A 24,816-nucleotide genomic window follows, 5' to 3' on the forward strand; every position below is an offset into this window, starting at 1 on the left:
CGATGCTCAACATGTTTCCAAAACCCACAAGCTGTGGCCGTGGAGACTTCATTAATTATGCAAATGTGTCTTGGTGTGCGGAGTGATAGCATCTTGTCTGTAATGAGTACTTGAAACTGACAAGAAAAACAAGGATTGTGAACATTCAAATGCTGAGAAGATACCCCTCTTGCCCTAGTGTAATTTATTAATTAGGGGAATGAGGCTGTACACGGGGAGTGTGATGCTGAGATGCGCCCGCTGTGGACGCCGGCAGCCTCTCCTCGCCTGCTTCCTCCCGGGCCCTGGGAGACCCGCCCTCCTGTGTCCTCGTGGGCAGCAGGCCCAGCCCATCCTCTGGCTCAGCCTCCCGCTCCTCAGAGGACCCTGCAGCCACTTGGGCCGCGCGTGTGCTGGCTGATGCCCGGCCCCTGCTATTGCCCTTGCGCAGGTGCCAAACCCAGCAGCCGTCCTGAGAACACACCTGTGCCCAGAGCCCCTGGCTCTCTGCTTACACCACAGCTCCGCCCGGCACGCGACCCACGCCAACAGCCATTCCAGAAGTGGGTCTTGTATCATGACTTCTGACCTCATACCCCTGCTCGACAGGAGACCCTCCAGCCACTGTGTATGCAGCAGGTGCTACACATAGCCCAGGTGATAGGAGTGGCCCGGCCACCCACCCCAGGGCCCTGGAGTCCACGAGAAGGCCACCGGCCTGGGTACCAACCAAAGCTCTTCTGCTGACTGCACGACTGGGAAGAAGGGGAGTGATGTCCACAATGTTGCAAGCTAGGGAGTTCCTGGGAGGACAGATGCTACCCCTGGGTAGCAGGCACAAAGTAGGAACCACGAACATGGGCCAGCACTGACGATGAGTTATCTTACCCTGCAGCTCCAGCCAGCAGGAGCACCCCCCGCCCCCAGTCAGAGACCCAGACCTGCATTTGGCTCTAAGACAAGCATTCGACGTTGGAGCACTGCCTTCCGAGCTGGCCAGCCTTGGCGTCCACACCTCTCCTACCCCGTGTGACCCTGGGGCCCCGACCTGCCTGGACTGTGAGGACTCCCGGGGCCTATGATGACACTCCAGAGGCTCCCAACCCTGCCCCTGGCCCCACACTGCACCCCAACCCCACACTGCTTCAGAGCCAGTGCCTCCACCACCTGCCAGGCTGACGTCCACAGTCTTGGCACACCAGCCCGGCAGGCCTCGTGCACCGCGCCTCCCTGGCTCTCCCCTAAGTGATGGCAGGGCCCGGCCTCTCGGGGGTCCTGCACAGCAGGCTCCACACTCCTGCACCAGCCTTGGTCCCTGTGTTCAGTCCCCCCTCTACGCCACACACCACGTGGAAACCACTTGGAGGGCCCGGGCAGGCCATACCATAATATAGCAAGGCATACAGAAGTGCTGGCACAGCAACAGGGGCGTCTGCAGAGCCCTGACACCAGGCCCTGCAGGTGCAGGTGGCTCGCGGTCCCCACGCCCCTGACCTCATCCTGAGGTCAAGATGTGGGAAGAGGGTCAGGTGTTGGGCATGTGCAGGAGCAGATGGAGCCAGGGACCGTGGCCCCCACTGTGTGGCCCCACAGGGTCCTCAGTGACAGGCCACCCACTTCCACTGGCACCTGCAGCGCCCACGACCACAGTCAGCCCTTGCTGCCGAGTGGAACTGACCACGAAGGGCAGGGGCCGGGTCTTCCTCCCGGGACGACGTCCAGCACAGGGCTGCCTCTCAGCAGGCAATCAGTTCCGCAAACAGGACGAGACAGACGCAGCCATCAACAGTGACTTGTTTTTAAAACTGAGCGATTCAAATACGAGATTTCCTCCTGAATGCTGGCATCATAGCCAACACTGCACCAACATCGATGAGGAAAGCCTCGCCAGTCCCAGACACCAGGAGCCACCAAGACAGAAACACCTCGAGGCTCTCAGTTCAAGACAAAGAACGTAAGAATCGGCTTTCGTACTCTGCCGGGGCTCAGTGATTTTCTAGGATGACGATGATGGTGATGATGACGATGATGGTAACTGAATGGCAGAGAGAGACAGCTGGAAAGACAAAGAGCTCACAGCCACTCTTCTGGGCTGGAGGCAGAAGCCAGGAACTGGGAGCTTAACCCACGTCTCCCAGGTCGGGGGCAGGGACCCCAGTACTTGAGCCACCACTGCTGTCTCCTAGAGCGCACATTAGCAGGAAGCTGGAGTCGGGCGTGGACTCGGGAATCGAACACAGGCCCTCAGCTGTGGGGTGAGGCAGCGTCACCACTAGGCCAAATGCTCACGTGTCAGGACCGACCAGTGTCACAGACGGAAGCGAGGAAGTGAGAGCACAGAACCGACCAGTGTCACAGACGGGAGCGAGGAAGTCAGAGCATGGAGTGGTAGGTAAGACTAAGACTTCCGAGACCTGCTGAAAGCAGGAGAGGAGAGAACACCCGGGAACAGGTGGAGGCAGAAACCCTGCCCGCATCGAGCCCTGGCTGTGCCACAGGAACTAAGTGCTGGAACAGCCCAGAAGCAGGGCAGCCATGAGCCTCCCCCGGTCTCCCCCTGCAAACACCCGAGCAGCGAGCACGCCGTGACTCACAGTCCTGCGAAGACCTGTGGCGGAAGGTGAAGCGGAGGTGGCTGCGGTTCACGTCCTCGATGGGGATGGCCACCTGCGGACACCAACAAGGGGAGGTCAGCGCTGGCCTGAGCAGCTGTGTGCAACGGGGCCACGGGGCCACCACAGGACCTCCATCCCCTACGTGTTCTTCAGAAGGAAGGCAAAATGCCTTTTTTTTTTTTTTGACAGGCAGAGTGGACAGTGAGAGAGAGAGACAGAGAGAAAGGTCTTCCTTTGCCGTTGGTTCACCCTCCAATGGCCGCCGCGGCCGGCGCACCGCGCTGATCCGAAGGCAGGAGCCAGGTGCTTCTCCTGGTCTCCCATGCAGGTGCAGGGCCCAAGCACTTGGGCCATCCTCCACTGCACTCCCTGGCCACAGCAGAGAGCTGGCCTGGAAGAGGGGCAACCGGGACAGAATCCGGCGCCCCAACCGGGACAGAATCCGGCGCCCCAACCGGGAATAGAACCAGGGGTGCCGGCACCGCAGGCGGAGGATTAGCCTATTGAGCCGCGGCGCTGGCACAAAATGCCTCTTGAAAACCCAAACAAGGTAAGAATGCCAAGCCCACTCTGCGAGACGGCTGGATCTTCCTCCTTCACTGTCCTAATCCTCGCAGCTGAGATTCTGCTCTTAGAAGTCGCTCTTTTTGTTTGCAGCCCCAACACGGAGGTGTCTACCCTCCCTCGGCGGCTGCCGTGAGACCTGCCCACAGCTGCAGCAAGAAGAGTGATCTCGTCTTCACATTAGAGCGGCAGAAAGAACACTGCCCGTGGGCAAGGATTCTCCCTAATCCCCACATCCAACATCCAGATCCCAGGGCCACCCCCAACCTGCTTCCCGCAGGTTCCTGTCTTAAGAGTGGCAGGTGCACTGCGTTATGAAAACCCATGGCATCAAGGCCGCTGGACAGAACCCATCTGCTCAGCGGTAACCTCCATGCACTGACCTCTCCATTCTTCTCTATTTGGCGTATAACAGACCCAGGACGAGCGCGGGAAGCGCTGCCTATAAAACACTGTCATTTGTCTCCATGAACAGCCTATTTTTACGTCCAAAAGGAGGTCAGAGTAGCACAGGCCAAGGAATGCCCGAGCGGTTGCTCAGTGACCTTGAACGACTCCGTGGGGAGGGCAGCTGCTGGGCGGGGGGGAGGGGGGGATTTCCTTGGGACACAAATGAGCAGCTCATAACGAATCCCACATGAGGAGATGACCACGAAAATGATACCTTAACGGTCTCAAACCAGCGTGGCTGCTTCACTTGGTAGTAAATCACGGACTTGTACTCTGAAATCGCTTCATCGCCGGCCCCGGGGAAGATCACGTGCTTCGAGAGAAAGCAGAGTCCACGTAAGCGCTCACGGAGCTGGACAGGGCACCCATCTGAGCCCACACGTCCCCTCCCCAGGAGGAAGAGGGCGGGAGCTCCAGCAGCACCAGCAAACCTACCACAAACGCCATGGGCTCCGGCAGCCTGCCCGACCCCTGCTCCCAGACAGGAAGCACCCAACAGCCACGAGACACGGGACCGCGAAGTCCCCGGGCCCCTGATCCTCACCCTAACCCTTTAACATGAGGAGCTGCAGGAAGTCGGCCGGTTCACTCAGTAAAGCCGGAATGTAAGGCAGGAGATCAAACAGAAGGTGGTCACTCTTCTCTCCCTCCCTCCCTCCACCCGTGAGTACCGGCCAATGGACACCAAACTGGCCCAGCCCACTGGGTATGACAGCACTCCCTGGGCTTCCAGGAGGGCCACTCACAGGAAGGCCAGCAGGCCCCAGAGGGCACAGCAGAACCTCCGGAATGAGCCCAGGACACTGCTGTCCAGCATGTGGGCCCAGCAGAGCCCACCCTCCAGTCCCAGGTCCTGAGGTGCCACCTAGAGACACCTGCTCTGGTCATCACCACAGCCTCCAACCCCGCTAAGTGGACCCTGCAGGCTGCTGTGACCACGGAAGCAGGAGAGCTGCACCACCACCCTGTGGGACACAGGCAGAGCCCAGACTGTGGTGGGCAGAGGCCCAGACTCCGGCTCCACTTCCATAGCTCCCCAAGGAGACCCTGAGCACACTGATTGCTCAGGACCTCAGGACTGGTGACAAGGATGCTGCCTGCACTGCTCACGTGACTGCCGGACGTCTGGGCAGCAGGGGAGACCCTGCCATGAGCAGAGTTGGGCTGGAAGGCAGCCGAGGCCGCAGGGGCCGGAGACAGTCGCCGTGGGGACCCAGTGCACACCACACCCCGTGAGGTGAGGTGGGAAAGGGGCAGCCGGAGCTGGAAGGCCAGCCCATGCAGAGTGCAGCAGGTGCTGTGCCCATGCAGAGTGCAGCGGGCGCTGTGCCCATGCAGAGTGCAGCGGGCGCTGTGCCCATGCAGAGTGCAGCGGGCGCTGTGCCCATGCAGAGTGCAGCGGGCGCTGTGCCCATGCAGAGTGCAGCGGGCGCTGTGCCCATGCAGAGTGCAGCGGGCGCTGTGCCCATGCAGAGTGCAGCGGGCGCTGTGGCAGGCACGGGACCCGGGGGCCGTAACACAGAGCCCCCTGACTAACCACACTTACCTCCAGTCGCTTCCCGTCCTCATCGTACACAGACACTGTGACCTCGACGTTCTTTGCCGTCGTCTTGCTTCCTTTATCAAAGTCTCCCTGGACTAGCGTCACATAGATATCATTCCGGACATCACCTGGGGGTGGAATCACACCCGTGACACCAACCCAGCACTCACAGCGCAGCCATGCATTCTGCAAAAGTAAGGAGCTACCCATCCCATCAGAGCCTCAAAAATGCTGCATTCCAGGATCAGAGAAATTCTCTACTAAACAGTGTTGGCACTGAAAGGCACGAACAGCGCAACCTTCATCACCATCCTCATCCTCATCAGACTCGCTGGAGAGAAGTAAACAGCCAAGGCCTCTGATAAGCGGCTCGGTTCACCCCTGGGAGCAGCCGAGGACCACGACGGCTCCAGCGCCGCTGATGGAGCTGCAGGAGCCCAGGCCGTCCCCAGCATCCTCTGTCCGCTGCTGGCTGCGGTCACCTGAGCAACAATGGCTACACCGACCGGCACACCCCCGGTAGAACTGGCAACGTGGCACGCCCCGCTCCACACTCTGCCACAGTGCCTTACTCCAGGAGTCAAACCCACTGCTGATTACGAGTTAGACCCCCAAGCCTAGGGCCAGGCACAAGGGAGGAGGCAAGTGAGTGCTGTTCTCTGCTGCGGGCAGCTGCCGGGTTCCACAGAGAAGAGGCCTGTGGGTTTCCAAGGGAGATGGGCCTTTACCTAGGGGGTGGCGGGGGTGCGAAGGGTAAAATCAATGAGATCTCTGGCTTTGGATAGGCGCAGCTCCAGCCACTGTGGCCATCTGGGGAGTGAACCAGCAGGTGGAAGACCTCTCTACCTCTCTCTCTCTCTCTCTCTCTCTCTCTCTCTGCCTCTCCTCCTCTCTCTATGTAACTCTGCCTTTCAAATAAATAAATCTTAAAAACAAAAACAAAAACAGGGCTTGAGACTTCTCCCCACCGAGACAGGAGCCCCAGCAAGGGTCGATGGGGGACACCTCCCAGGGTTTCTTAGCAACATGACTCAGTGGGAAAGCCACAGCCCAGTGCTTCCTCTGCCGTCTGCCTGACCACCCCCACGCCAGACCTCTGCTCTGCACTGGGCACGCGAACAGTGAGCAGCAGGTGGCCCCTCAGCTAACAGACAAGGACCCCTGACAAGGAAGCCCTCCTTTTTTCTTTTTCATTCCTTTTTTTGGCAACCGCTTTATTCTGACTTTTAATGCAATCGACTATTAAATTGAGTTTTCATTTAAAAGTCATTATTATAATAACCCCGAAGGGTTGCTACCACGGCCGCACTAGCTGCTAGGGAAGGAAGTGCGGCTGCAGCCGCTGAGGCTGCCCGAGACGAGAAGACGGATGGAGCAGCAGACACGGCTGCCCACCCAAGACTCGCCACTCATCAGCTTGCGACCCTGGAGACGCGACGCCACCTCCCAGGCCACCCCTGCTGACCAGCCTCATCAATAAGATGGGTCTGACAGCCTCAAAATCCTCCAAGGCAGAAAAACCATCACTAGAAACCGTCTCGCTCCCAAGTGCGCCCAGAGAGAGGTACTGCGGGGCCACTCGTAGCAGGTCAACTCCAAGGCAGGCACACTCAACACCTCGCAGGTCCCAGGTCCTCGTTCTGGGAGGGAGGGGAGCAGGATGCCGGCCACCCTGTAACTCAAGGAGCTCTCAGCTTCCCTCCCACAGTCCTTCAAAGGGATTCCAGGGAGTCAGGAGAAGCAGAGGAGCCAGCCAGGAGGGTGCGACACAGTCTGCTGCTGTCCAGAGAAGAAGCTCATCTCAGCACTGGCCCACGCCGACAAGGGGACAGGGGACACAGGGTCTGAGGGCTGAAGATGCAGACGTAACAGAAAAGCAGCTGCACTGACTTCCCAGTGCCCACCTGACCAGGGATGGCTCAGCCAACAGAGAATGCGGGCGACACTCAAGCTAGACGCCCCCGCCCCAGGACTGCTCCCCACTGGGACTCAGCAGTGGTCAGCTGCAGGTTTCCCCACAAGTCAATCAAGAGATGATGGAAGCATTGCAGCTTATGGTTCAAGTCTATCCTAAAGGGAATGCCTCCAGGTAGCCAGAGGCCTTGGGGTTTCCCTTGGCATATGAGACAAACTAAGGCCACCAAAATAAATGCACCTTATCAATGATTCCACTGTATCTAGAAATCTACATCTCAAACCCCAAGGCACACGGTGAGCCCACAAATGTGTCTACTCCCGGGAATAAGTCTAAGTTAATCTGTGACGGACGCAGGGACAGGCAGAAGCTGTTCCGTGTGCCACAGTCTGAGTGCTCACACTCCCCAATCTCAGAGGTCCCTCGTGTGGACTTCTCAAAGAAGCCAATAACCCACAAGAGTCCTGGAAGACAAGCTGGGCAGAACACGTCCCAGGCTGCACAGACGCAACCCGACCGTGACTCCGCGGGCTGCTCTGGAGCCACCGCTGGCCCTGAGAGCAGAGTGGAGGCCTGAGCAGTGGGACTGCCACACACCGCGTGGTCGGGCCCCCGATCGGCCGTGGGACCTGAGGCTGCCGTCGGTGAGGTCCACAGCGACAATCTGCAGACATCTGAGGTCCTGATGCAGATCAACGAGATTATTAACGTGCGCGCCACTTGCAAACCATAAATATTAACGCGCTCCCCAAGATCTCTTGATGAACACCTCAGATGAATAACAGGAATGCTACTTGGAGATTGAAAAGCATGATGCAAACCTAAGAGGTCAGTGTCATCACGGGATCCTACCGTAGGTCTAGTCGGCTTCCAGGCCTACAGCCGAGCCGCCGGAGCGACACCAGCATGGTAACGGACGCTGCTGGAGCAGGCGCGGGTGCTCAGTCACAGGCCTGGCCCCTCCACTCACCCCAGGGTCCACTCCATCTGGGCAGCTCACTTGCTGGACTTTTTCCCTCCTTTAGATCAGATGTCAACCCAGGTGTTGCAAGGAACCTATGCCTCCCTCATACGACCCTTGCAGTTGTAGGGGGCAGGGAGATTATCCCAGCTGGGGCCAGGCAGCCCAGCTATGTCCCACCAGGCTGGCTGCAGCCACGGGCAGCTGGGGTGATCATGACCATGCTGGGGCTCACCCACCACCAGCCACACGCTCAGCCAGGTTACTATCGACCGCTGATCCTTGGGGCCGGCCACACAGTCCCCCGCTCAGAGCCTCAGGCTTCCTCACCAGGCATGATGATCTCCGGGAACCCCGTTTTGCGAGCCACGGCCGTGGTCCTGTCCACTAGATGAGGAAACTCCTTGCGAATCTGATGGACGTCGCCAGGAAGCAACTTCAGTGTTACCCACAAACCTGCAAGAACAAAACGCCTGAGCACGGTCCCTGTGCCGTCTGAGAAGTCTGCACAAAACCAACTGCAGCGAGTGAGCGGCTGATCATTCGCAATTCGGTTATCTGGAGAGAAAACCACGCAGGCCACCGTCCAGGCAACAGCGCGGGGCCCAGGGGAATGATCTGCACCTGAGTGGCCGGGGCCCAGGCCCACGCTGCAGTGACCGGCACCCAGGCAGTGGCACACCCACGGCAGCTGTACCCGCTGCACTGCCCAGGCCGTGGACTCCGCCGGGCTGACACACGTGTCTGCCATGAACCAGAAGGCAGCGCGTTCCTGGAGGTGGGCAGAAAAAGCTGTCATTTTCCCATCACCCAGGACGCATGACAGCAGGGGAGGACCGACCAGGTGAACTCAGCCCCACAGCCAGGGAAAGCCTCCGACTGCTGAGCCGCACTGTGGGCCCCAGACGGGCAGCAGCTCGGGGCTGGGAGGCAAGCGGCCGGCCCACATCACTGTCACACACACAGAAGGGACGGCTCTGGGCCCCGCTCAGCTCCTTCCTCCAAGGGAGAGAACGGAGGCTTCCCAAGCACCTAACACAAGCTGCAGGGGGCGTCCCGAAGAGAGGGCGGCCGAGAAGCCGGTTTGGCGTCAATTCTTCCGAGCGAAAACCCCCCCGGGGACGGGCACAGGGTAAAGTGCACGCTTCCAGCAACCAAAGCCAGGAGAGGAAGGGTTTTCAGGGACAGCGCCTTTCCCTGGGTGGGAAGGGGTTGTCGCTGTCAGCGGGCACAAGGGTGGCTCCATCCCCATGGCCACAGGGTCCACCCTGCTGGTTCCCCAGTCCCGCAGCTCTGTGGGGCTCATCTGCCCATCCAAGGACCCATCTTCCCTCACACTACTTGTGTGTGCACCTGTGAGAGGTTGTGTGACTATGTGTGTGCATGTGACTGCTTGTGTGTCCATGTCTGTGTGTAATCTACACACGTGTGTTTCTGTGTTGGTGTTTGTGCACGTGTCTGTGCATGTGTGTACCTGTGTGCGTGTCTGTTTGTGTGTGTGCATGGGTTTCTATGTCTGTGCATGTGTGTTTCTGTGTTGATGTCTGTGTATATATCTATGTCTGTGCATGTGTGTACCTGTGTTCGTGTCTGTGCATGTACGTGTCTGTGGGTGCATGTCTGTGTGTGTTTCTGTGTTGGTCTCTGTGCATGTGCCTTTCTGTGCATGTGCGTACCTGTGTTTGTGCATGTATGTGTCTGTGGGTGCGTGTCTGTGTGTGTATCTGTGTGTGTGTTTCTATGTTGGTCTCTGTGCATGTGTGTACCTGTGTGTGTGTCTGTGCATGTATGTGTCTGTGGGTGCGTGTCTGTGTGTGTATCTGTGTGTGTGTTTCTATGTTGGTCTCTGTGCATGTGTGTACCTGTGTTTGTGTCTGTGCATGTATGTGTCTGTGGGTGCGTGTCTGTGTGTTATCTGTGTGTGTGTTTCTGTGTTGGTCTCTGTGCATGTGTGTACCTGTGTGTGTCTGTGCATGTATGTGTCTGTGGGTGTGTGTCTGTGGGTTATCTGTGTGTGTGTTTCTGTGTTGGTCTCTGTGCATGTGTGTACCTGTGTGTGTGTCTGTGCATGTATGTGTCTGTGGGTGCGTGTCTGTGTGTGTATCTGTGTGTGTGTTTCTGTGTTGGTCTCTGTGCATGTGTGTACCTGTGTTTGTATGTGTCTGTGAGCACGTGCTGCCAGTCTGTGCACATCTGTGTGTGTCTATACTTGTGTGTATGTCTGTGCATGTGTGTGCTTTTTAGTGTCTACGTAAGCAAGTGTCTGTGTCTGTGCGTCTGTGTCTGTTTCCGTGTGTGTCTGTGCTTCTCTGTGTCTGTGTTCCCGTGTCTGTGTGTGCATGCCCACGCCTATGTGTCTGTGTTTCTGTGTGTATCTGTGCACGTGTGTGTTCCTGCTCTGGCTGCTCCCAGGGCAGGCCCAGGCACTCATCACAGCAGAGCAGAACACCCTCCATTCAGGAGGAAGAAAATGAGAAAATCAAGCCCTTGTCCACAAGCAGCCAGGACAGAAGTAGCACTGGACGGTGTCCAAAGGACGCCACAGGGAACACCACGTTAGACAGGCTCCCCACACCTTCCGTCCTCTGCTGACTAACCCCAAAAGAGCTGTTCTGGAAACGTCTTGCTGCCTTGCAGATGCCTGGCCGCTGGGGAGGCCCAAGGTCCCACCCTCCTGCGAGAGGAGCTGTGGCTGGAGGATGCCCTCTGCATGTGCCTGGAACCCTCCTGACAGCTACCTGCATCTGCCTCTTTGCCCTGCAGACCACGGAGTTGTTGTTTGGCCCCTAAGGTGGAAGTGGGGCCCTGGCCAGGGAGATGGGGAGGCTCCTCCCTGCACCTGCCGTGCTCACTGCCTGCCTGGCACGTGGCAGGTGTGCACTGGGTCCCTCTGAAGAAGTGGAAGTCTCGCCAGGTGGCTGCAGGACAGGGAGCCTCCTCTCACAGGAGGGTGGGATAGGGCTCCGGAAACCAGCAGTGACCAGGACCCACTGGAGGGGGACAGTGGGGAACAGAGGGTCAGGAGTGAGTACAACCTTACGATGCTCTGCTGGCCATGTGGGAATGAGCAGATGAGACATCGAGCAGAGTGAGACCCCAGCAGGGCCACACTGTAGGACCCAGGACACTGCTGGACAAGAACTGGACTGTAAGGGGACAGAGAAACCAGCAGAGGTGGAAGAATTGGAGCAGAAGAGAGGCAGCTCCCATGGCCAGTGCTCACTGCAGGCAGGCACGTCAGCAGAGGCGCTCAGGGGAAGAGGACCCCGCAGTGTGCAGAACTCCCCACACTGCAAGGTCACACAGGGAGGAGAACCAGGGGAGCAGGGCGGGGCATGTCCAGGTGACCAGACCATCCACGGCGGCCCAGAAGGGACCCGAGCAACCCGGACCTCGGCAAGGGCACTCCTGCTGAAGAGCAGGGCAGGTGCCAGTGGGCAAAGGACCTGAAGAACACAGCACAGAAGAGGAGCAGAGAGCCACTCAACAAAGAGACAGCCGGATCACTCAGGGCAGGGTGGGTTTCCACCATTTTCTTTTCTGACCTTTCGCGTACTTTTTCTCTGTCTTTATAAGGTATGAAATTCCAGGGGCTGGCGTTGTGGTACAGCATGTAAAGTTCACCTGCTACGCCAGCATCCCACGTGGGCACTGGTTCAAGTTCCAGCTTCCAGATCCCTGCTATGGCCTGGGAAAACAGTGGAAGTTGGCCCAAGTGCTTGGGCCCCTGCACCCACGTGGGAGACCCCCAGAAGAAAATCCTGGCGTGTGGCTTCAGCGTGATCCAGCTCAAGCCCTTGTGGCCATTTGCAGAATGAACCAGCAGATGAAACATCTCTCTCGTCTCTCCTGCTCTCTCTGTAACTGACTTTCAAACTGAAATTCCAGATTGTGGGGGAGAGCTAGTGAGAAGCCCAATGAATAGAAAGAGGCCCCCAAAGAGGGTGGGTGGGACACATGTACCACTGTTGAAGACGCACACTGCACAAGGTAACTAAGAAAGGCAGGGGGCAGACAGCTAAATTCTGCAGACGAACTCCAGGAGACAAGCCCAGGAGCGCACGTGGAGCCGGCCCCTGCTGGGACTCCAGGATGCAGCCAAGGCTGCTCAAACACAGGGGCGTGAGTCCTAATGTCCCCCAGGAGAGAGACTGTGTGCAGAATATTCTAACAGGAAGACAGTCTGGGAAGGACTGCAGGCCGTGGGAGGCAAGGACTCGCAGAGGTGCGAGGCAAGCACACGCATGGAACGTCGCTGGCGCTGTGACAAAGCCTGCTGGCCACACCCTCCACCTGCGCAAGCGTCTGAGCTCATATACGCGTATGTGTGTGACCCGATTCAATTTGTACAGCACCAGCTGAACATGGAGATTAGATTTTCCTGATTACATTGAGTTTAAAATGCTCTCCTCACAAGAGAAAATGAGGCCAATCTTCACCCAGAAAAAAAAAAAAAAGTGCACTTGGGGTTGTCATTTGTTTAACCAGAAACACCCAAATCAAATTTGCATACATTACGCCAGCACCAACAGAAGCAGCTGCCGGGGAGGTGTTTGGGGGGTCCCTGTCCACCTCGAGCACCCAGCACCTCTGAGTGCAGGGGTTGGAGTAATTTGGATTAAATATAAAAGACTGTCGATCATGATGAGGAAACTCATGGCCATGAACCCAAAGCAGCCGAGAAGCCCCATGTCGAGGGGACAGAAGGGACAGGTGCTCCTGGGAACAGAGGTCCCGCCCCTCACTCCAGGCTCCCCTGCCTGGATCTGACAGACACAAGCACAGGTCAGTGCTACTGCAGATGGAGAAACAGGCTGCACCGAGCCAAGCCGTACGAACCTGGTCACACTTGGGCCCTGACTCCCCGGCTGCCTCGCTCTCAGCTCCCCCTGGAAAGCCTGAATTCCACCCAAGAGGGGGCCCTGGGAACCCTGGGGAACAATGAGGTTTGGGGCAGGGCCGCGCCAGCACGGTGACCAGAGGCCCCCTTGAAAACACCGTGATGCTCTGCCTCTGACTGTGCAGTGCGACCTGAGCACGCCCCTCGTCCCCAGGGCCTGCGAGGAACCCCAGGCCCCGGCCTCAGCCCATCCACCTCTGCTTCCTGGACTCTGGCCACAGTCAGAGCGACTGGCAGGGCCAGGCTCCCGGCCCCCTGCTGGCCCCAGGCCAGTCTCCACTTTCCCCGCCTGTGTCCCACAGCTCCATGGAAACCCTGACGACTCTGCAGAAGAGCTAGAGCTCCCTGCGCCCCTGCGCAGGGCTCAGGGACCAGCCAGGGGCTCCCCACGGCTTTCAATTAAAGTGCGAATGGGGGAGGGCCCGCTCCTCTGGGAGAAAAGGAAGCCCAGGTCAGCTTAAAATGGCTCCATCTAGAGAGGTCACCTGCACCCACTTCCGGGGGGGGGTGGGGGTTTCTCCTGCTCTTGCTGGCCAGGGATGGGGGTGGGGGAGTACCAGAAGGAGCCCCAAGACCCTGCAAGAGTCCCAGACATTCTTCCAGAACATTCTTCAGACTCAACGGACACTCTGCCTTTGAATGACGGGAAGTCCATCAAGATGACCACCTTTTCACCCTGGGGACGTAGGGGCACTGGACGGGAAGCAGGACTGCTCCCCCGAGCTCTCCCGAGCTTCGCCCAAGTCCACACGGCTCGAGGACGGAGACCGAGCCTCCCACGGGTGGGAGGAGCAGCAGCCCTAGGCCCGATGTCCTGAAGGTGACTTCCCCGCCGGGGCTGCGGCAGGCGGGGGGGGCCTCTGTCTGGCAGCCCTCCCGGCCAGCCGAGTGCCAGCTGTCACCAGCCCGGGTGATTGATCCACGAGCTCTGCCAGCACAAAGTCAGCTGCTCAGGAGCGTGTGGCGCGGGATCAGAAACGCCGCGGGCGAGACGAGGAGGGGAGGAGACGGCACCGAGGGGAACCGGCCTCACGAGCAAAGTCGTGCTCTCGCAGGGAACAGAGGGAGCCCCAGCAAAGCCCACGGCAGAGAGAGGCCGGCACTCCACAGGGGCGCGGACCCCAGGAGAGAGGAGCTCGGGCACGGGGCGGTGATCTCCAGCCTCCCAGTCTCTCCAACAGTCAGGGGACAGGACCACGTTCCCTGGGGAAGTCGGGGAGTGTTTTCCAAGTGGCAAGAGCGGGAGGAGGCAGCTGGACAAGGAGGGTGGCCAGGCATGGGCTGTCTCCGATTTCATCAGCTGTGGGCTTCTCCCAAACACCCACCCAGACCCCAGCACTCTGTCTCCCTCTCCTGCGGGGGAGGGGGCCCTCAGCAAGACTCCAAAGGGAGATCAGTGAGAAAACCCTTGGCGGGGGATGTGCCACAGCAGGCTAAGCCGCCGCCACCACGCCAGCAGCCCACACGGGAGCACCAGGGTGAGTCCCCGTGGCTCACTTCCAATCCAGGCCCCTGCTAGTGTGCCTGGGAAAGCAGCAGAAGACGGACCAAGTGCGCCCAAGTGCTTGGGGCCCTGCATCCATGTGGGAGACCAGGGTGGAGCTCCTGGCTTCAGCCTCGCCCAGTTCTGACAGTTGTGGCCACCTGGAGAGTGAACCAGTGGGTGGAAGACTCTCCCCTCCCTCCCTACCCCCCCTTTCTACTTCTGCCTTTCAAGTAAATAAAATCAGTCTTTAAGGAAGAAAGGAAAACCCCTGAGTGTTGGGCACTAGGCCACGCACTCCACACTCCTCCCACACCCCGCACCAGCAGCAGCAAACAGCGCAGACCGGACAGCACCAGCCCATGTTCCCATAAGCGACACTGACAGACAAAACAGGCAAATACGTACCCTGCCCCTTGTGGTTGACTTCTTTGGCAGCGATGACTTTGTTTATTACAGTCTGAAGGAAGTCATTCTCCCCCGCCACCCTGGGTGAAAAACGGGATGACATGTTCAGCGGCTTGTGGCGGATGGCGTCGTCCAACGCGAGCCTGGAGGGCACGGGATGGGCAACACCACAGGAGACAAAGGGGCACAGAGACCCGGGGGTCACGGTCACAGGGGGGCACAAGAGAGCATCGTCACCGAGCGTGAGCGCCATCGTGAGCCAACGCACGACAAAGGACAGGAGAGGTGACAAGAGAAACAGGGAAAAGCATTGATCAGGAAAACGTGGCACCATGAGAGAGAAGTCAGGCACACGAGGGCGACCCTCTCCCCAGGGAACACAGGTGCACGAGGCCTCCTCTCCAATTGCCTTCGAAGGGACTTGCCCTGCAGGAAGGTGGCTGCAAGGCATTTAACTGCCGCGGATGTTTACGGCCCCTTCTCCAACTTTACTCATTCTGGACACAGCACAGGTCAAAGGGGCAGGCGTGAAAAGCAAAATCAAGCACACGCAAGAAAATAGAGGTCCCTCGAGCTAAGTGCACGGGGAAGCTGTCTACCAGGCTCCAGCCAGCCCTGCACACAGCAGGGCCTCCTGTTTGCAGGTGAGAAGAACGGAGTCTGAGACCACCCAGCCTGCAAAGTGAGACTGGAATGCCGTGAGGCCTCCACACCCCAGGGACCTGCTCCTGGCCATGCACCAGGAGCCGTCACAGCGGCTGCTCCTGCACAACAGAGTGAAGCCACGTGGGCGACACCTGCAGACACCTCACAGCACGGAACCAAGGATCCTGCACCTACAGTCTTCAATCGGTTCAGGCAGCAGGCACGGCGGAGCCGTCCTCGGGCCGCACAACTCAAGGGAGCCGAGGACGGTTTCAGTTACCGCCAGTCGACAAGGCACAGACAGCTGTGTGCTGTGCTTCCTTCTCTGCGAGACAATCAATCAGTTTTAATGGAGCAAAAAATGGTTTCCTTATCGTGACATTTGCCAGAGACCTGGTTTCACTGCTTCTTTTGCCATGAAAAGCGTGCTGCTCTTTTGCTTCTGACACTACAAATATTAATCTGTTTATCCGTCTTCCTTTAATGGAGTAAGGAGTCACAAATTACTGAAGAGTTAAGCATGCAATAATAGCTTTTAAAGAGTATGTTTCCACTAAAAGAAAGCAAAGACGGTGCACAGTACAGGTGGCTCTCCAAGCTTTTAAGAGCCCCAGGAAATCTGCAGATCTGTAGCCCATAACCATACTTATTTCCGAACAACAGAGACTTTTCCTCCTTCACTTGTCAAAGAAAACTGGCAGGCAACAGGTGTAAGAATTCTGAGGTCTGATACACGATGCAGCATGGACAACAGCGGGGGCTGCACTTCACAAACACGCAGGAATGGAACTCGAAGATAAGTATATTTGGGCGCAAAGCAATTTCTGAAATCCATGCATAGGAGGGTCTTCAAAAAGAAACTGAAAATGTGCGCTATGAAAAAAAATCTACGCACAGACACCAAATTTTTCTGCAGCAAAATAAACGTGTCTTTTAATTCCATTTTACTACAAACCTTTGGAGACCCGCATCTTTCTCATGGGCAAAATAAGCAATGTAGGACAAGTCGATAAAGGTGCACTTTCTTTATTACAATATCTGCCCACGTTCCAAGGTGATGCTCCCCTTGCTCTCTGGGGAAATTTCCAGATTCTGCAGAACGGCGCTCACCTCTAAGCTGTCTTCACTGCAGTGGACTCCAGAGACCGTTCTGCACTGATGACCACGGCCACAGGTGCACGTCCACTACGGCAGCCACCAGCCCATATGAAAGTGAACTCTTGAAATGGGACTGATGTGGTGGAGGGAGGAAATTTTTCATTCTTCTTCATTTTAAGTAATGGAAATAGCCACACAGGGCTAGTGGTTACCGTACTGGACAGAACAATAAACTGCTGAAGCTGCAAAAGACCTCCCTGCCTCCCGCCGTGCATGGGCAACCGCGTATAAGCCGGCTCCGGCTGGCAGTGCGAAGGAGCAAGACTCCTCTGTCACTCTCCTGTCTCAAAGATGGCAGAACCCTGCAGAGCAACACAAAGGCCTCTGCAGCCATCTGACCGGGCGGTCTGCCTGTGCGGAAATGGAAAGCCCAAGCCCATCCATCTTGAACAAGCAGCACTCGGGCCCCGGATGGAGACAGGTGGTCGGCCCATCAGGAAGCATGCATGGGGCAGAGAGAAGCCAACCTCACCCCTCTGGCCCCCAACAACAGGGCTCCTTCCACCTCCAGGCAACAGCAGCCTCCCTGGTCCTCTCAGCCAACACCGGAAAACAAGGCAACTTTTCTACGACAGAATCCTTGTCAAGCCTGAACTGACTCCACGAAGGCGAGGTGAGGACAGAAAGCGCAGCACAGCACGGGAGTCTCGCTCACCTTCCCACTCAGTCCGCTTCTATGACCTCACGTCTGAGGAGGAACCTGCCTCCTAGCGAGCCACTCTAACTCCTGGCTACTTCTCTCCACCTCTGCCTGGGTCCGAGCGGTCAGAGGTCAGAGGCCACCATCACGATCCCCGCCAGGGACACAGACAGCAAATCCTTCCAGCCTCTTCCACGGGTTCCACTTCAAATCAGAGAACCGACTTCACGAATCCCCCTAACGGCTCCAGGCCAGAGCCACACAGAGCCTACCGCGTGGCAGGCACGGGCCCAGTCCTCTCTAGGCAAGAACCAAGATGGGCAACTCAGCAGCACGATTATAGGTTTAGAGTATTATTTCCTACTTGACAAAAGAACTCATCTCTATTCTGTTTGCTCTTCTGTTTAACAAACAGCAAGCTCTTGTGATGAAAGTGTTGTATTCCGAACATGTGAACAGCTACGAGAATAAATCAATTACGGAAAGAAACAGTCACGCTCCGGGCAGAGATGTGATTCTTCTGATCAGGCAATTCAGCGATCACAGGTACAATCTACTCCCAGGACCACAAACAAACTTTCATCTGGGATTCTTAGGGCTACAGTATTTCCCCCTGCAATCACGGTGATTTAACAGATTTTTCATTATTACACATCAATCAGTCCCTACGTGTGCTTAACCTTGATTACAAACACAGGATTTCTAAGCCGTCTCTGCCGAAGTCCTTGGATGGCCCCATACTTACGGCTGGAAGGGGATGAAGTGCTGCTTGTCTTCGTCATCAACTTTTCCATTTATGATGTCTGTTACGTCCATCACTGGGGAAGAGGAGAGAACAGAGACGCTTTGCTTTACAAACTAGAACCATTGAAAACAACCCCACGGCTCCCCTGTATCTTCCGGCAAACCCCAGCGGAAGCTGGGCGGTGGCCTTTTCTAACTTCTAAATTGTTTGCATGCGTGAGCGACAGATTAAGTTGTCTAAAACTGCCGGTCCCAGTGAGCTTGGGCTCAACTGGTAGAACCCCACTGAGTGATCCAGCTCTCGGTCAGGAGCTGGTGTGTCCCAGAGAACTGCCTGTGGTGACCAAGATGTTCTAAAACAACGAGGCCCTCAAATGCAGCAGGCGCGAAGCTGGAACTGAATTTCTACGCTGATGTCACTCATTAACATTTGCATTCACACAGCCACGTGTGGCAAGAGGCTACCGCATTGGACAGTGCCACTCTGCCCTCCACAGAAGTTATTGCATTACCCAAATAATAAGAAAACCACGTCACCAGGTGCGTCACACATGCCAGGGTCTGGAGGCTGATTCCAGCAGACCCTGCAAGGCTAATGTGCACATGCACCTTGCACACCTCTCAGGAAGGAACGAACTTGTCCAAAATCACACACCAGGAGGTCTCCAATGCACAAGCACTTCCCATTTTGTTAAACTGCCTTTGCACACGCATAACCCTGGGCAGTCCTGGCTTGTTTCCGCAGGGAAGGCTGTGTAACCAGCACAATACCCGTGTTGAAAGAACAGCAATTCATTACATCTCCAGCTCCCAAACAAGATCCCTCTGCCCTTGATTGTGGCTAGCAGAGCAAGAATAGGTGTTGGCATGGTGGCACAGCAGGTTAATCCCCCCACATGCAGCACCAGCGTCCCATACCAGAGCACCAGTTTGAGTCCCAGCTGCTCCACTTCTTTTTTTTCTTTGTAAAGATTTATTTATTTTACTTGAAAGTCAGAGTTACACAGAGAGAGGAGAGGCAGAGAGAGAGAGAAAGGTTTTCCATCCAATGGCCCACCCCCCCAACTGGCCACAATGGCCAGAACTGCGCCAATCCGAAGCCAGGAGCCAGGAACTTCTTCCCGGTCTCCCACACGGTTGCAGGGGCCCAAGGACTTGTGTCATCTTCCCAGGCCACTGCTATCCCAGGCCACAGCAGAGAGCTGGACGGGAAGTGGAGCAGCCGGGTCTCAAACCGGTGCCCATATGGGATGCCAGCGCCTCAGGCCAGGGTGTTAACCCACTGGGCGACAGCACCGGCCCCTCTGCTCCACTTCTGATCCAGCTAACTGCTAATGCACCTGGGAAAGCAGAGGAAGATGGTCCAAGTGCTTGGGCCCCTACTGCCCACATGGGAGACTTGGATGGAGTTCCTGGCTCCTGGCTTCAGCCTGGCCCAATCCCAGCAGGTGTGGGCATTTGGGGAGTAAACCAATGAATGGAAGATCGTTTTCTCTCTATCTCTTCCTCTCTCTTTCTGTGTAACTCTTTTAAATAAATAAAATAAATTTTAAAAAAGAGAGAGGGAGGGAGAGCTAGAGAAAATGCAAGAACAACCCTAGGCAGCACTGGAAATCCTCTGTCAGTCTGCCCAGCCAGCACACTTGACCACAGACAAGAATACGTGGGCAATTCTCATTCCCACCACCAGCACTCCCAAAAATGTGGGGCAGGATCGGAAGGACAGGGAGATAGCATTCCCATCCCACGCTCGGTGTGGCTGAAACTCCCACAGGCACTGCGCTGATCTGACAGGAGGGTGAGATCCAGGCGGAAGAGCCCCAAAGAGATTGGAACATGAAGCCTGGTTCGAGTCTTCACGTGATAGAAGGAATTCGCAGCTTGGGCCACTCCAGGGGGTGACTGGCTGACACCTGAATGCACCAAATGTTAATTTAAAATCATTTAATTCAGCAGCCCTGCACTCACTGGGTCCCTGACACAACACAAGCAGTCTGGGTGTGGCAGACCCTCCCTGGCATGCCAGTCTTGGGCACTCGCACACCACACCTCTCTCTTTTGCCACAGGACTCTTCCAACCCCCTCCCCCAAATCTGAGTCCCCCAAACAGTCCAACTCACTTGCCAAGTACCCACAGCCCCTCTGGATCACACGCAGAGCTCAGTATTTGCAGGTAGACAGCAAGGATGCAAGAAATGCACGTTGGGTCTAGATGCCCACGTGCTGAACACAGCCCTAGAACTGCTACTAGCTATGAGGTACCCCCAACCCCAGCTCCAGGGAAGGAAGCGCTGAGGCCATGGGCCACCGCGTACTTTCCGAAGCCCCATCCTAACCACTGCTCATCAGCACACAGGCCGTAGCCCAAGACGTCCTCCTGAGCTTTGGACAAGACGTCCCTGTCGCCAAAGGAGGAGTAAAGGACTTGGGGTCTCCACGCTCAGGCAGGGAGGTGGGCTCAGCCGAGGAGGACGTGCGTGGGGTGAGGGCCAGGAGGCCAGTGAGCAGGTAGCCACCACACAATGCCAGAAGCTGAGGGACAGGAGGGGGACAGTGGCAGTAGCGTCAGCATGACCGTGATGGAGGACCAGAGAACAGGGGCGTGTGGCTCCGCCCCCTCGGGGGACCACGAGCACACAGCTCAGGAGGTGAAGAGCCACACCATCCCACTCAGCAACTCCACGCCAGCCACACGGCTCTGAGAATAGCCAGCAGGGGCTGCTTCAGGGTCAAGGGCACTCACGCCCGTGCCCTAGTTCACAGAGCTGACTCCCCAGAGCCATCGTCACAGGACTCCGAGAGCATGACGCAGCCTCAAGCTGCAGCCACGGAAAGTCCGGAGGTGTGACTGTCACTTGATACAGTGAGATCTCACCTACGATGTTGCCGTTTTAGAAAGACTAAACCACTGGCCCCGTGTCTGAGCCCCTGCCACCCACGCAGGAGACGCGGACTGAGTTCCCAGCTTCTGGCTTCAGCCTGGCCCAGCCCTGGCTGTTGCAGGCATTTGGGGAGCAAACCAGCAGATCCCTCTCTCTCCCTCGGCCTCCCTGACTTTCAAACAAATAAACACAATCAAGAAGAACATGTCATGTGACTATAATCAACTGCACAATAAAAAATGGTTAAGACGGGGACCTGCTGGTGGAAGGTCCCAGTTCCACCCAAGCCAGGCAGCGTGAACATCACGCCTCCAAGAATTCAAGGCAGAACGCAGCCAGCAAAGCTAAAACATGGCCCACAGGGATTTCCAGGAGCCCAGAGGCTGTTGGGTGCTAACATCAGGAAACAGGAAAGGAAGGAGCCACAGACCAGTCCAGACAGGCAGAACCACGAGCCACAGGCGTATCCACGTGCTCGGCAGAAATCAAGGGACAAGACAGTGGCAGCCGGGGCTGGGGCTGTGGTACAGCAGGTTAAGCCACTGCCTGCATGCACACCACGCCAGCGCCGCTCCAAGTCCCAGCTGCTCCACTTCTGATCCAGCTCCCTGCTAGTGCACCTGGAAAGGTAGGAGATGATGGCCTAAGTACTTGGGGCCCTGCACCCACATGGGAGACCCAGATGGACTTCCAGGCTCCTGGCTTCAGCCTGGCCCAGCCACAGCCATTGCAGCCCTATGAGAGAGAACCTGTGCATGTAAATTCTCTCTTGCTGTCTCTTCCTCTTTCCCTGTACCTCTGCCTTTCAAACAAATAAATAAATCTAAAAAAGAGAGAGAGAAAGAAAAGAAAGGAACAACCCAGGCTTCAGCCAATCCTGCAGAACTCCAGGAGCAGGGCCTGATGTGACTTGAGACCGCACAGAGCAGAAGGGAGAGGCCACCGTGGTGTCAGCTGGAACTAAGACCCCCACCTCTCCACCCGTCACCCGTCACTCTGCAGCATTTCCTGAAGCATCAAAATTGAACCCACAAAAGCTGAAAAATTCCCATTTTAATCAAAGGAGGCAAAATCTGTCAGTCTAGAGTCCACGTAAGTTTTAAGAAATCAAATTATGGGAGCCAGCGCTGTGACATAGTGGGTGAAGCAGCGGCCTGCAGTGCCGGCATCCCATATGGGCACCGCTTCAAGTCCCGGCTGCTCCTCTTTTGATCCAGCTCCCAGCTGATGGCCCGTGCAGCCACATGGGAGACCTGGAGGAAGCTCCAGGCTCCTGGGTTGGATAGGCCCAGCCCCAGCCCTTGCGGCCATTTGAGGAGTGAACCAGTGAGTGAAGACCTCTCTCTCTCTCTCTCCCTCTCTCCCTCTCTCTCCCTATCCCTCTGTGCCTCTGCCTCTCTGTAACTCTGCCTTTTGAATAAATAAATCTTCAAAAACAAAAGAAATCCAATTATGCATCAAAGGAGTTTCTCCCTGGATCTCTCTGTAATCTAATCGCAGAGGACGGAGCACGGGGCTGAAAGAGGGGCAGCTCCAACAAAGTGTCGGGGGCTCTTCGGAGGGCTCCAGAGAGACCTCAGACACCCAAGGCAGAAACGGGATACTTCCAGAAAACTACACAGAGCTGGGGAAAAACCTCAGAAACTACAGGTATTTGAACACTAACATCAGATGACATGCGAAACATGCTGTGAGTTCTGAAGAAGAGGACAGTCTATATTCAAGTATTAAGGGACAGAGACGGCCAAGAATTTCCCCAGCCCACGGCCTCGAGGACCTCAGCAAGGCAATGTCATGTTCAGCAGTTCTCCTATCAACGTGGCATCACTGGAATACACCATTAAGTAAGTTGAATTAGTGTGCTTCTTCCTCATCACGCCCATGTCCCTGCTATTGTTTATGCCTTCTGAAGTGGTAAATCATTTATTTAAGTGATTCTCCAGGCGGCACACGGGGCATGGTCAAGGCAGCGAGACTGCTGTGTGCGACACTGGAATGCGGAACACGTGGCATCATTCAGCTCTCAGAACTCAGAGAATGCACAAACACCGGTACAGACCAGGGACCTGGGGTGACAGGGACGTGGTGGGGCAGGCTCATCGCTGCCAAGGGACAGAGGGACGAGAAGGCCGGGGGCTGGGGGCCAGGGGTGTGTGAGGACCGTCCGTATTCCCCGCTCAGCCTTGACTGGACTGAAGCTTCTCCACAAATCGTCAGTTTAAAAGCCAGGGGGCAGAGGCCCGAGTTCTGAATTTCCTGGAAGCCAAGGCAAAGACCGAATTCCATAGCTATTCCTACCTATCAGGAACCAAGAAAGGTTCCCAGATTTCATAACCAGGATCCAAAGAATCACAAAAAAGGACAAAAAATGAGTATCAGAGGGTGGGGAATGAGATTCCACAGCAACCATCAAAAAGGCAAGGAAAAAATGTCCCCAAAAATTCTGAAAAAGGAGAGTGCCGGTGACAGAGGCCAAGTGGTGGGAACGTGCTGGGGCCGCGTCCCTCTGTCCTCAGCGGGGTCACTGGGCCCTGGCTCTTCTTGTGCAGTCGCCAAACAGGGAGGAGAAGCCCCCATGGCTGCCCCGCACATCCTCGTCCCGGTCGGCTCCTCTTCCTCATCACCACCGCGACCATCCTGAGCTGAGCCGGTCCTCCATCAACCCCCTGCCCAGACAGCCTGAGAACCCCCACCCCTGGGCCAGGGTCTCTCCCCAGGAACGATGCGACCCGCTTCCAAAGCAGGTCATGACTGACACCTGGCACGCTGAGCTTGGCGGGTCAACTAACAGATTCTTTTTTTCTGAAAACAATCGACCAGAGCTGCTCACTGTCTGGTATTCAACAGCGGCTCGCTCTCAGAGCGCACGAGCTCGTCTCAAACTCCCAAGCAAAAGGCAAGAAATTACCGGCCACGCCGAACGGCCGCCGCAGGCCCGAGGTCAGCTTCCGCGTGTTGTTGTCCCTCAGTTCCATGCGGCCCACGCGGACAATCTGACACACGAAACTGATCTTCTCCCTCTTCAGGTCTTTGCTCCCGAGATCCTGGAAATGTTAATTTCCATAAATTATTTTGGAGAACCATTATTCAATGCAAGTTCCACTGAAAAGGACAGTGCAAAGATGGATTGAGACTCTTTAATCAGACCGACAAAAAGGAAGTGAATAACAATAGTCAATTAAAGTTAAGTGAACTTAAGATACAAATTTAAGAGACCTGCTCCATGCTAATGGAGTAAGTGTCTGCCAAGGTGACTCCGAGGGCAGCTGGAGACTCCTGGATGCCGGAGAAGCCGTTCGAGCAACACCGTCTTAACCCACGCCGCCTTAACCCACGGCACATGTGCCGGCGCAGGAGGGAGTCAGAGGGAAGGCACCAAGGCTTCACCATCCACTTACCGTAAAAACAGCTCGCAGGTTATGCAATCTGTCTATATCCTTGGGTAAGCCCGAGCTTGACCAGCGAACCAGGTAGTTTTCACTGGGAAAAGGGAGAAATAAATCAGGTTAATTTTCCAAATATTACAGGTTACCAAATGTACACCCGCAATGCCTTCTACTTAACACCGCGTCGGTCCTCTGTGGGAGCAGCTTGCGGTTTATAAACATCGGCTACAACAACTAGAGCTGCTCCTCAATTAACAGACACCGCAGAAAACCCTCAGGGGGGTTTAATGTGCTTGTCTTGAGTGATAACTGTAATGGAACGATCTGCAGATGGCATTTCCAAATTTATTATTTTAAAAGTCCATTTGTTCCCTTAGAATGATGCTCGCATAAAATTCAACACAATGCGCGTTTCTTTCAGGCTTATGACAAACGAAATACTCCAATAAATACAAACTGCATCCTGTGTCAAGAAGAAATACAGTCCTTATTAGAAGCGAGAATGAAATGCACCCATTGGGTCTGCTGCCGTCAGAGCCCGAG

At 56.2% G+C, this 24,816-nt stretch overlaps 1 protein-coding gene across 13 annotated transcripts in view; it reads right to left on the minus strand.

The window, feature by feature from the left end:
• The window catches only part of DOCK1 (dedicator of cytokinesis 1), a 493,657-nt gene that overhangs the window by 389,601 nt on the left and 79,240 nt on the right, over positions 1-24,816 (minus strand). For 8 of the 13 annotated variants that reach the window (XM_051833503.3, XM_089313822.1, XM_089313821.1 and 5 more), the window contains exons 9-16: positions 24,286-24,367; positions 23,796-23,931; positions 18,007-18,079; positions 14,819-14,961; positions 8,358-8,483; positions 5,155-5,279; positions 3,823-3,921; positions 2,574-2,646 (exon numbers count right to left, since the gene is read on the minus strand). In XM_051833503.3, the coding sequence (XP_051689463.3) occupies positions 2,574-2,646; positions 3,823-3,921; positions 5,155-5,279; positions 8,358-8,483; positions 14,819-14,961; positions 18,007-18,079; positions 23,796-23,931; positions 24,286-24,367 (857 nt within the window). The remainder of the gene's footprint in view (positions 1-2,573; positions 2,647-3,822; positions 3,922-5,154; positions 5,280-8,357; positions 8,484-14,818; positions 14,962-18,006; positions 18,080-23,795; positions 23,932-24,285; positions 24,368-24,816) is intronic. The other 5 variants (XM_008274844.5, XM_089313828.1, XM_089313826.1 and 2 more) reach the window with 1 other exon arrangement.

Source organism: Oryctolagus cuniculus, chromosome 15 (genome assembly GCF_051225735.1).
Source record: "Oryctolagus cuniculus isolate XC-2025 breed Fujian yellow rabbit chromosome 15, ASM5122573v1, whole genome shotgun sequence".
Taxonomy (NCBI): domain Eukaryota; kingdom Metazoa; phylum Chordata; class Mammalia; order Lagomorpha; family Leporidae; genus Oryctolagus; species Oryctolagus cuniculus.